The sequence below is a fragment of the Scyliorhinus torazame genome, chromosome 10 (assembly GCF_047496885.1).
Source record: "Scyliorhinus torazame isolate Kashiwa2021f chromosome 10, sScyTor2.1, whole genome shotgun sequence".
Classification (NCBI taxonomy): domain Eukaryota; kingdom Metazoa; phylum Chordata; class Chondrichthyes; order Carcharhiniformes; family Scyliorhinidae; genus Scyliorhinus; species Scyliorhinus torazame.
Genome location: NC_092716.1, coordinates 255454898 through 255467754, shown reverse-complemented (window position 1 = coordinate 255467754; position 12857 = coordinate 255454898). Strand labels below are relative to the sequence as shown.

Genomic DNA, 12857 nt, shown 5'->3' with positions numbered 1-12857 from the left:
TGCAGTTGATTCCAGTTAGGTAAAGTGAATCTTGACAACTTTGATTGGAATGTAATCTGTCCTGATAACATTGCAGCCCCACTCTGGGTGAAGAATACCTGTGTTAACGCAGGCCCCGTCTCCTGGGATAAAAAGGAATGTCCCAGCTTGGTCTGCACCAGGTCCGACACTGCGCACTGACAAAAATGTTCTCTCCCGCCCATCGAATTGTTTCTTCGTGGCAGACAAACTTGCAGAGACTTTATATACTGCCACTGAATCTTGCAGCAGCTGCTGCGTTGTAATAAGATTTGTTTGAACAGCTGCTTTTATTGCAATTAAAATTTGCATATCCTTTGTGCTGGCATTCTGTGAGCGAACTGATAATTGGTCGTGACTGGGGAAGTCTGTAACTTGGCTTTTGAACCAGCAGAGGGTGGCAGAGCATTAAAAGGCTTGGAAGTTTATTGGCCAACTTCTGTTGTTGTAGAATTGTTCGTGGTTCAGTGAGCGTGCCTCAAGGGTGTGTTTTAAATTGATTACAGACAATATGTGCAGGATTTTGTGATAAATGCGGATGCCAGAACTGGTACATCAACCGCAAACACTGTGGCAGACCTGCGTGAGGCTGAGGACAGTGTCTACTTCAGCTCCTACGGGCACTATGGCATACATGAGGAAATGCTGAAGGTGAGTTACACTCAAACAGCCACACTGGGTTGAGTTTTCACATGGGAACAAGAGAGCCTGCGCGCGCCTTCCCGGGGCTCGTAAAATGAACCACCAAAAGTGCTTTCAAACCTGATCATGGCTCTTTTCCCTTCCATTGTCTGCCCAATGTCTGATGCCTCAGAATGAGCTTCCAATTCTCATGAGTTCACCGTCATTATCAAGAGGTTGCTGCAAGAAATTTTGTGTGTGTAGGCGCAACTATTTTGCATTTAATAAAGTGGAAAACATCCGGGTGACGATTCCAATTTCAAATGACCGACTTTTGTCAACTCCCTTCTTCCCTATTTCAATAATGAAATGAATTAAACTTGGAGGGCTGGATTCAGCGTTTCAGCGGCTAAGTGCGGGAACGGAGAATTCGCGGGAGTTTGGCGACCACAAAATTGGCGCCGATCACTCACCGATTCTGGGACTGGTGATGAGCTAGCAGCGGCGCCCAGTGAAATTCCCGGCTCCCGCACCGAAAACGGCCGGAGAATGACCGTGTCCCTAGCCATGCATGCGCGCGGCTGACGACCTGCAGCAGTCGTGCCGTGCAAGGCGCCGGCCGGACCCGACACGCTATCCTTGACCCCACAGGCCATTCCCCACCAGTCCCTCCAGCCCTCGCGGAAGCCCCCCCCCCCCCCGGCCAGCGGCACAGATCCCAGCCGAGTGCGGCGGCACTGGACATGTCTGAAGCCGCCGCGCCGAGTTCCCGACCACTGAGACCACACATGTTCCGGCCCATCAAGAACTCAGCCCATCGGGGCTGGAGCAGCGCAAGAGGGCCTGCTGATGTTGCGCCAACGGTGCAACATTGTGATTATGCCATGTCCGAGGGGGCGGAGCATGGCTGACCGGTGTGAAACTGGCGCCGGCCCCGGTTCGAGCATCGGAGTCAATTCTCCGTCTGATCGCCGAATCAGATGTCGCCGTCGGCCAATGGAGACTCCAGCCCATAACCTGGAAGAAGGCTGGTGAATTGCTGCGTTTTACATATTGCTGCAGTGTGTTTGGGAAGTGGGGGACAGCAAGTTGGGGTCAAGGGAATGTTTTCTGACTGTCAGGGTGAGCCAGATGCTGTTCACCGGGGTTCTCAGCTTTTCATCGTATATATGAACCTCTTGGATGAATGAATAATGTGTTTTATATCCAAGATTGAAGAAGGCACAAGTTTGGGGGCAAAGTGAATGGTGTGAATGGGAGCTGGAGCTATAGAAGGAGATAGGCAGATTAAGTGAGTGGACAAAACTATGGCTGGTAAAGTGGGGGAAAGGGCAGAGTTCACGTTGGGGGGAAAGGGCAGAGTTCAAGGTGGGGGAAAGGGCAGAGTTCAAGGTGGGGGAAGGGCAGAGTTCAAGGTGGGGGAAGGGCAGAGTTCAAGGTGGGGGAAAGGGCAGAGTTCAAGGTGGGGGAAAGGGCAGAGTTCATGGTGGGGGAAAGGGCAAAGTTCAAAGTGGGGGAAAGGGCAGAGTTCAAGGCAAAGTCACCTACTTTCAATCAGTGAAAGGTGAATCTAAGCATTTTCTTATCGATGAAAGACTTGCAGGCCTGGAGGATTAAAGGGGCTTGGGTAACCCAAAGGCATAAGTATTAGTTTTCATATGTACGCTGATGTCACACAGCTCTGTCTCACTACTATCCTCGATTCCTCCACTCTTACTGAATTATCAGACTACATAGTCAACATCTAGCACTGAATAAACGGCTAAATATTGGGAAGACTAAAGCCATTGTTTTCAGTTGCACGCTTCGAACTCCACTCTAAACTGGCTCCAGTCCTCTCCCTGGGAGCAGTCTGTGGGTAAGCCAGTTTGTTCACAACCTTGGTGTCATGTTTGACCCCGAGACAGCACGGTAGCACAAGTGGTTAGCACTGTGGCTTCACAGCGCCAGGGTCCCAGGTTTGATTCACCGCTGGGACACTGTCTGTGCGGAGTCTGCACATTCTCCACGTGTCTGCGTGGGTTTCCTCCGGGTGCTCCGGTTTCCTCCCACAGTCCAAAGACGTGCAGGTTAGGTGGATTGGCCATGCTAAAGTGCCCTTAGTGTCCAAAAAAGGTTAGGAGGGGCTATTGGGTTACGGGGATAGGGTGGAAGTGAGTGAGGGCTTAAAGTGGGTCGGTACAGACTTGATAGGCCGAATGGCCTCCTTCTACACTGTATGTTCTATGTTATACAAGCTTCCGATCTCGGGTTTGTGCCATATCCAAGACCACCTATGTCCACCTGATTAACAGTCAGACTTCACCCCTGCCTCAGCTCACAGAGCAAAAAATTAGATAAGAGCCCATGGTGTTGGGGGTAGTATGTTGGCATGGATAAGAGAATTGGCTAATGGACAGGAAACAGCCAGTGTGGATAAGAAGTTCTTATTCAGCTTGGTGACCTGTAAGAAGTGCGGTTCCACAGGGATCAGTGCTGGGACCGACACTGTTTACAATATATATCAATGACTTGGAGGCAGGAAGCGAATGTACTGTAGCCAAATTTGCAGATGACACACAAATAGGTGGAACGGCAAGTTGCGAGAGGGATACAAACAGTTTGCAAATAATGTGGAGATGCCGGCGTTGGACTGGGGTGAGCACAGTAAGAAGTCTTACAACACCAGGTTAAAGTCCAACAGGTTTGTTTCAAATCATTAGCTTTCGGAGCACTGCTCCTTCCTCAGGTGAATGAAGAGGTAGGTTCCAGAAACATTTATATAGACAAAGTCAAAGATGCCAGACAATGCTATGAATGCGAGCATTTGCAGGTAATTAAGTCGTTACATATCCAGAGAGACTGGTAATCACAGGTTAAAGAGGTGTGAATTGTCTCAAGCCAGAACAGTTGGTAGGATTTTGCAAGCCCAGGCCAGATGGTAGGGGGTGAATCCAAGGCCCCGGTTGAAGCCGTACTTATGTGTGCGGAACTTGGCTATAAATTTCTGTTCGGCGATTCTGCGTTGTCGCGCGTCCTGCAGGCCGCCTTGAAGAACGCTTACCTGGAGATCAGAGGCTGAATGCCCTTAACTGCTGAAGTGTTCCCCGACTGGAAGGGAACATTCCTGCCTGGTGATTGTTGCGCGATGTCCGTTCATTCGTTGTAGCAGCGTCTGCATGGTCTCGCCAATGTACCACGCTTTGGGACATCCTTTCCTGCAGCGTATGAGGTAGACAACGTTGGCCAAGTTGCACGAGTATGTACCGCGTCCCTGGTGAGTGGTGCTCTCACGTGTATTGGTAGTATCCGTGTCGATGATCTGGCACGTCTTGCAGAGATTGCCATGACAGGGTTGTGTGGTGTCGTGGTCACTGTTCTGAAGGCTGGGTAGTTTGCTGCAAACAATGGTTCGTTTGAGGTTGCGCGGTTGTTTGAAGGCAAGTAGTGGGGGTGTGGGGATGACCTTGGCAAGATGTTCATCTTCATCGATGACGTGTTGAAGGCTGCGAAGAAGATGTCGTAGTTTCTCCGCTCCGGGGAAGTACTGGACGACGAAGGGTATTCTGTCGGTTGTGTCCGGTGTTTGTCTTCTGAGGAGGTCGGTGCGTTTTTTTGCTGTGGCGCGTTGGAACTGTCGATCGATTATTCGAGCGCCATATCCCGTTCGTACGAGGGCATCTTTCAGCATCTGTAGATGTCTGTTATACTCCTCCTCGTCTGAGCAGATCCTGTGTATACAGAGGGCTTGTCCATAGGCGATGGCTTCTTTAATGTGTTTAGGGTGGAAGCTGGAGAAGTGGAGCATCGTGAGATTATCCGTGGGCTTGCGGTAAAGCAAAGTGCTGAGGTGACCGTCCTTGATGGAGATGATTGTGTCAGAGAATGCAACCGATTTTGGAGAGTAGTCCATGGTGACTCTGATGGTGGGATGGAACTTATTGATGTTATCGTGTAGTTGTTTCAGTGATTCTTCGCCGTGGGTCCAAAGGAAAAAATGTCATCGATGTATCTGGTGTATAACGTCGGTTGAAGGTCCTGTGCGGTGAGGAGGTCTTGTTCAAACTTGTGCATGAAGATGTTGGCATATTGAGGTGTGAATTTGGTCCCCATGGCTGTTCCGTGCGTCTGGATGAAGAACTTGTTGTCGAAGATGAAGACGTTGTGATCCAGAATGAAGCGGATGAGTTGCAGAATTGCGTCTGGAGATTGGCAGTTGTCGGTGTTGAGTACTGAGGCTGTTGCAGCAATGCCGTCGTCATGGGGGATGCTGGTGTAGAGTGCCGAGACGTCCATTGTGACGAGGAATGTTCCTGGTTCAACTGGTCCATGGGTGCTGAGTTTCTGTAGGAAGTCCGTCGTGTCGCGACAGAAGCTGGGCGTTCCTTGTACGATGGGTTTCAAGATGCCCTCAATGTAGCCAGAGAGGTTCTCACACAGGGTCCTACTGCCTGATACGATAGGATGGCCTGGTGTGTTGGCCTTGTGTATTTTCGGGTGGCAGTAGAGATCTCCATCGCGGGGAGTGCGTGGGATGAGAGCACGTAGGGTGCTCTGAAGGTCTGGATCCAAGGTCTTGATCAGTCTGTTGAGTTGGCGGGTGTGTTCCTTGGCCGAATCTGCGGGTAACTGTCTGTAGTGGTCCTGGTTATTGAGTTGTCGGTATACTTCTTTGCAGTAGTCCGTTCTGTTCAGTATGACAGTGGCCCCTCCTTTGTCTGCTGGTTTGATGACGATGTTGATCTTGAGAGTGCGGATGGCGCTGCGTTGTGCTTGGGTGACGTTCGGGGCTGTCTTGTGAATGCGACTGATGAACCTGACAATGACGCAACTCCTGACGGCTTGAGCATATGGAGCAGACAGAGCCTCATTCGCCTGATGAATTCGTCCGTGCCTGCCGCGAGACTGATGGGGTCCATTTTGGTGGTTGTGCAGAAATTGAGCCCTCTGCTGAGGACTTCGATTTTGTCTGGTTGAAGGGTGTCGTCCGACAAGTTGACAATAAATTTCCCTGTATTGTTTTCTACTGTGGCACGGGTGAGGCTTGGTTGATGTTGGTGGTGATGCCAAGTTTCTCAAGCTTCCTGTTCTTGGTGTGCATACAGGTGGCGCAGTATCGTTGTCTCATCTGTTTGGCGGTGTTCCGCAGCTGGTCTGCTGCGTCCTGAGCGCAAGTTGAGAATATGGCCTCGAACTTGGTTTCCAGCTTGCGGCGTCTGTTGTAGAGCTGGTGTATGAGGTGGTTGAGGAGTGTGAGAGAGGTGTGACAGCATGTGAGAGAGGTACGAAGGCAGAGTCTCTCAGCGTAGTCTGTGCTGTAGGTCGACAACAAATTCTTCATCCAGATGCACGGAACAGCCATGGGGACTAAATTCGCACCTCAATATGCCAACATCTTCATGCACAAGTTTGAACAAGACCTCCTCACTGCACAGGACCTTCAACCGATGTTATACACCAGATACATCGATGACATTTTTTTCCTTTGGACCCACGGCGAAGTATCACTGAAACAACGACACAATGACATCAATAAGTTCCATCCCACCATCAGACTCCTCTCCAAAATCAGTTTCATTCTTGGACACAATCATCTCCATCAAGGACGGTCACCTCAGCACTTTGCTTTACCGCAAACCCACGGATAACCTCACGATGCTCCACTTCTCCAGCTTCCACCCTAAACCCATTAAAGAAGCCATCCCCTATGGACAAGCCCTCCGTATACACAGGATCTGCTCAGACGGGGAGGAGCGTAACAGACATCTACAGATGCTGAAAGACGCCCTCGTACGAATGGGATTATGGCGCTCGTCTCATCGATCGACAGTTCCAACGCGCCACAGCAAAAAACCGTACCCACCTCCTCAGAAGACAAACACCGGACACAACCGACAGAATACCCTTCGTCGTCCAGTACTTCCCCGGAGCGGAGAAACTACGACATCTTCTTCGCAGCCTTCAACACGTCATTGATGAAGATGAACATCTTGCCAAGGTCATCCCCACACCCCCACTACTTGCCTTCAAACAACCGCGCAACCTCAATCAAACCATTGTTTGCAGCAAACTACCCAGCCTTCAGAACTGCGACCACGACACCACACAACCCTGTCATGGCAATCTCTGCAAGACGTGCCAGATCATCGACATGGATACCACCATTACACGTGAGAACACCACCCACCAGGTACGCGGCACATACTCGTGCGACTCGGCCAACGTTGTCTACCTCATACGCTGCAGGAAAGGATGTCCTGAAGCGTGGTACATTGGCGAGACCATGCAGTTGCTGCGACAACAGATGAACGGGGCAGCACGGTAGCATTGTGGATAGCACAATTGCTTCACAGCTCCAGGGTCCCAGGTTCGATTCCGGCTTGGGTCACTGTCTGCGCGGAGTCTGCACATCCTCCCCATGTGTGCGTGGGTTTCCTCCGGGTGCTCCGGTTTCCTCCCACAGTCCAAAGATGTGCAGGTTAGGTGGATTGGCCATGCTAAATTGCCCTTAGTGTCCAAAATTGCCCTTAGTGTTGGGTGGGGTTGCTGGGTTATGGGGATAGGGTGGAGGTGTTGATCTTGGGTAGGGTGCTCTTTCCAAGAGCCGGTGCGGACCCAATGGGCCGAATGGCCTCCTTCTGCACTGTAAATTCTATGATAATCTATGAACGGACATCGCGCGACAATCGCCAGGCAGGAATGTTCCCTTCCAGTCGGAGAACAGCTTCAGCAGTAAAGGGCATTCAGCCTCTGATGTCCGGGTAAGCGTTCTCCAAGGCGGCCTTCAGGGCGCGCGGCAACGAAAAATCGCCGAGCAGAAACTTATAGCCAAGTTCCGCACACATGACTACGGCCTCAACCGGGACCTGGGATTCATGTCGCATTACATTCACCCCCCACCACCTGGCCTCGGTTTGCAAAATCCTACCAACTGTCCTGGCTTGAGAGAATTCACAACTCTTTGACCTGTGATTACTCCTCTCTCTGGACCTGTAAAGACTCAATTACCTGCAAAGACTCGCATTCAAAGCATCGTCTTGCATCTTTGACTTTGTCTATCTATATGTTTCGGAAACCCACCTCTTCATTCACCTGAGGAAGGAGCAGTGCTCCGAAAGCTAGTGATTTGAAACAAACCTGTTGGACTTTAACGTGGTGTTGGAAGACTTCTTAGTTTGCAAATAGATATTGATGGGGTAAATAAGTGGGCAGAAAGTTGGCAAATGGAGTATAATGTGGGGAAATGTGAAGTTGTTTATGTTGGAAGAGGGACCAAAAGAACGGAATATTTAAATGGAAATAAAAACTGCAGGAAGCTGCAACACAAAGGGACTTGGGGGGAGGGGGGGAGAGGGGGGGGGGGGACTTGTGCACAAACACAGAAAGTTAGCACACATGGTCAGCAGGTCATCAGGAAGGCTAGTGGGATTTTGGCCCTTATTTTAAGGGGTTGGGGAAGAAGAGTGGGGAAGTCTTGCTGCAGCTGCACAATGTACTGGTGAGACCACATCTGGAACACTGTGAGCAGTTTTGGTCCCCTTTTTTAAGAAAATATATTATTTCATTGGAAGCGGTTCCGAGATGGTTCACTGGGATGATCCCTGGTATGGAGGGATGGTCTTATGAACAAAGGTTAAACAGGCTGGGGTCTTTACTCGTAGGAATTTAGAAGAAAGAGAGGTGATCTCATTGAAACATGTCGGATTCTTAAGGGGTTTGACAGGGTAAATGCTGAGAGGATGTTTCCCCCTCATGGAGAGTGCAGGACCAGAGGGCAGAGTCTCAGAACAAAGGGGGGCCAATTTAAGACTGAGATGAGGAGGAATTTCTTCTCTTGAGGGTTGTGAGCCTTTGGAACTCCTTGCCACAGAGAGCTCTGGGGGGCAGAGTCCTTGTGTATACTTAATGCTGAGATAGACAGATTCTTGATCAGTCAGGGAATCGAGGGTTATGGGGAAAGGGTAGGAAGGTGGACATGAGCAATGTTGGATCAGCCATGATCCTATGGAATGGCGGAGCAGGCTGGAGGGGCTGAATGGCCAATTCCTGCTCCTATTTCTCATGGCCTTACCTCAATCATGCCTTTGATATCTCTGTACTCGACTGTTCCAAGGCATTCCTAGCTGGTCTGCCACATTCTACCTCCATAGACTAAAGGTAACCTCAGATTCTGTGCGTTAACTCGTAGCAAGTCCCATTCCCCGACCACCCCTGCACCTGCTGCGCTACGTCGGTTTCCAGTCGAGCGATGGCTTGCTTTTAAGATTTTCATCCTTGCTCTCAAACCCCTCGGTGGCTTCACCTCTCCCTATCTCAGTAATCCCCTCCAGTCCCACAAGCGTATCTACGTCCCTGTAACTGTGGGTCTTGTACATTCCCGATTTTAATTACTCCATCACCGGCGGCCGTGCCTGCAGTTGCCTGGACCTTCAGCTTGGCAATATCACCCCCCCCCCCACCACACACCTCTCTGCCTCTCTCTCATGCTTCCTTCCCTAAAAGACAGTCTTCAAAAACCTACCTCTATGCCCATGCTTTTGGGCATCAAACCCAATATGATCTTGTGGCAATAAAGATTATTATTGGGCTGGTTTAGCTCAGTGGGCTAGACAGCTGGTTCGTGATGCAGAACAAGGCCAGCAGTGCGAGTTCAATTCCCGTACAGCTTACCCGAACAGGCGCTGGAATGTGGCGACTAGGGGCTTTTCGCAGTAACTTCATACTTGTGACAGTAAAAGATTATTATTATCTTGTGTGGCTCGGTGCCGCGCTTTGTTTTATAATGCTCCCGCAAAGTGCTTTGGTTTCAGTGTGTTAAAGGTGCTGTACAAACACAAGTTGTTGTTGTAGAACCTGCGCACCATTACAGAAATGGGCCATTAAGGGCTGACGGAATATTGGTCTCTCTCAGTGAATTGAAATGCAAAAGTGAGAAAGCGAAAGTGTCCCTTGTGCACGCCCTTCGTCAGAGCCCACTCGGCGTATTGACTTCAGCTTCCAACACTGAATCTCAGGAAGGATGTCCTGGAGGCACGGCCCTGGTCACCCAGAACGATGCCGGAGCTCAAAAGTGTTAAACTATGAGGTCTGGTTGCATAAACTGGGTGTGTGGTTGCCAGCCTGGTCCAATGTCGCCTACAGACTGAGTGGCTAAGCCGTTACCTGTAAGGTGGCCAAAAGCATAAATATTATTTTCTTTTAGGGCTGGGGGAGGAAATGAAATGGATTCTCGCTTGATTTTGTCTTGTTAAAGTGAAGAGGAAATGACTGTACTTGAGCAATGGTGATTGGAACCTCATCGGGGGCTGTCATTGATTATGTTCAGGCAGAGCTGAAGGTTGAAGACTCTTGGCTCTGTAACTCGCATCACTTTCCGCCCCAGTGCCTCGACGATTGACACTCCTTCTGGATGTCTGAGTAAATCCACCTGCCAGATGGCATTCGTGTTGGGACTGTTCTGATCCTGGCTTCACTCACTGCCATCTATGTGTAATTCAGCTGCTAAACCCAATACAATTCACAGAATTTCTAATTTTATCTAATTACTCGTGTACTGAAGCCCGCAGGACAAACCAAAACTCCCAAATTGCAACCCTGAAAATTATATGCTTTATCTCTCCCGCACCTTTTGCTTTAGGACTAAAATTTCCTTCTCAGTGGGGACGTCGTAAGGTTCAACGTTCAGCGATACCTTCTTTTTGTTTTGCTCAGACCAGGTAGATTTTCTGTCTCCGATGGCGCAGCAGGATGCCCCGACTTGTCTAAAATTGCTCAAGGCGGAGATGTGGATTCCAGCTCCTCCGAGGTTGCAGGAGTGTTTTTGCTGTGGGGTTGTATCACTTAACGCTGGCCCAGATTCGAAGGCCATTCCCCATTGCAGTGAATGCTGCAGCGCAACAAAGCATCTGGATTCTCTGTGCAAACTGACTTCAAGGTGGCTGTAAAGGGATTGTGACCCAAAGTGGCTCCTGCAATAGTACCAGTTTGTGACAGAAAACAAATGTAGTGTATGTATAGAAATACATAATAATATCGGCTGCGATTCAGCGGACGTAAAGCAAAATCAGCTTTCAGCCATGTTTCATAGAATCATAGAATTTACAGTGCAGAAGAAGGCCATTCGGCCCATCGAGTCTGCACCGGCCCTTGGAAAGGGCAGCCTACTTAAGTCCACACCTGGGCTTAGGGGCTGGTTTAGCACACTGGGCTAAATAGCTGGCTTTTAAAGCAGACCAAGGCAGGCCAGCAGCACGGTTCAATTCCCGCACCAGCCTCCCCAAACAGGCGCCGGAATGTGGCGACTAGGGGCTTTTCACAGTAACTTCATTTGAAGCCTACTTGTGACAATAAGCGATTTTCATTTCATTTCATTTCACACCTCCACCTTATCCCCTTAACCCAGTAACCCCACCTAACCTTTTTGGACACTTAAGGGACAATTTAGCGCGGCCAATCCACCTAACCTGCACTTCTTTCGGGACTTGTGGAAGGAAACCGGAGCACCCGGAGGAAACCCACGCAGACACGGGGAGAACGTGCAGACTCCGCACAGACAGTGACCCAAGCCGGGAATCGAACTTGGGACCCTGGCGCTGTGAAGCAACAGTGATGACCACTGTGCTAGTTCTTGTTGGCTGCAGTGTCGGGAATCACCCCGCTATTCAACGGCACTTTGCTGTTTCGTTTGGCCTTGGGGGCTTCCTCCCTGCCGAGGCCGTGCTTTCTGCCGGGGAACTGATCTCGTCATCGGGAATGGCCGTTCACCGCTCGGAGCGCCAATTTGAGCTGGAGCCCCGATATTCTCCTCCTCTTTCAGATCTTTTGGATCAGCGCCGGGTGCAATGGGGTCGCTGAATCACTCCCATACTTTTTAAAATTAAAAATAAGATGAGCTCGATTGTTAAATTCGGAAAGAAGCACTCTTTCCGAACACAACGTCCGCAGCCTGATGACAGGTCATTGACCTGGGTCGTTAACTTGGTTCCTCTGGCCACACCTTTCCAACATTTTTCCTGTTTTTATATCTTAATATTTCATCCCTTGTTCTCTGACCCATATTTGCCGAATAATCGTTCAAGGACAAGCTGCCTGAATTAACAATGGGACAATGGTGACCTCTGAGAGACATCAGCAGGATATAGCTGCCGACATGAAATGTCCACTTATCAGTCGTAGGCTTGCCAGTCTTCTAGATATGAGTTAGAATCACGGAATCCCTACAGTGCACACTGAGGCCGTTCAGTCCATCGAGTCTGTGCTGACCCCCTGAAAGCGCACTCTACCTGGGTCCACTCGCTCACCTTGACCTCGTAACCCCAGTTAACCACATCTTTGGACACTAAGGGGCACTTTATCATGGCCAATCCACCTAACCTGCGCATCGCTGGACTGTGAGGGGAAACCGGAGCGCCCGGACGAAACCCACGCAGACACGGGGAGAAAAAAAGGTTAGGTGCGTTTACTGGGTTATGGAGACAGGCTGGAGGCATGGCCTTAAGTAGGGTGCTCTTTTAAGGGCCGGTGTAGACTCGATGGGCGGAATGGCCTCCACTGTAAATTCTATGATTCTATAATTTGCAAACTCCCCACTGTCACCCGAGGTCGGAATCGAACCCGGGTCCCTGGCGCTGTGAGTCACTTGAACAGTCTGCAGAGAATATTTGTGCATTTCCGACTGAAAGTGCTTCCTCCAATGTATTCTTTACTCATGGATTTGAATATTTAAGACATGTTTCATTTCAGTCCCTCCGCCACCGAAGCAAAGTGGCAGCAGTGTGAACCATGTAACCATGTACAAGATGCACGGCAGCAACTCGGTGAGGCTGATCCGACAGCGCCTTCCAAATCCGTGGCTTCCACCACCAGAAGGGCAGCGCACACGCGGGAACGCCACCGCCGGCAATTTCCCCTAGAAGTCACTCACCATCCCGACTTGTGAATAAATCGGCCGTTCCTTCACTGTCGCTGTATCTAAATCTATGGACTCCCTAACAGCATTGCGGATGTACCTATGTCAGATGCAGCCATTCACAAAAGCGGCTCAGCGCCACCTCCTCAAGGGCGATGAGAGATGGGCAATAATAATGGCCCAACGACGCTCACATTTCAAGAACAAATATAAAAGAGTCACCTTGGTCCTAAATCGAACAAAAGAAAACGATTCTCCAAAGGATTGTATACATCCCTAGTCTCGTGGGATCAAATTAATTTTCAAACACTTAATTTAAGAGTTGGAACAT

At 49.9% G+C, this 12857-nt stretch overlaps 1 protein-coding gene across 3 annotated transcripts in view; it reads left to right on the top strand.

The window, feature by feature from the left end:
- The window catches only part of prmt3 (protein arginine methyltransferase 3), a 306241-nt gene that overhangs the window by 34976 nt on the left and 258408 nt on the right, over nt 1–12857 (top strand). For all 3 annotated transcript variants that reach the window (XM_072466697.1, XM_072466696.1, XM_072466698.1), the window contains one exon: nt 525–669. In XM_072466697.1, the coding sequence (XP_072322798.1) occupies nt 525–669 (145 nt within the window). The remainder of the gene's footprint in view (nt 1–524; nt 670–12857) is intronic.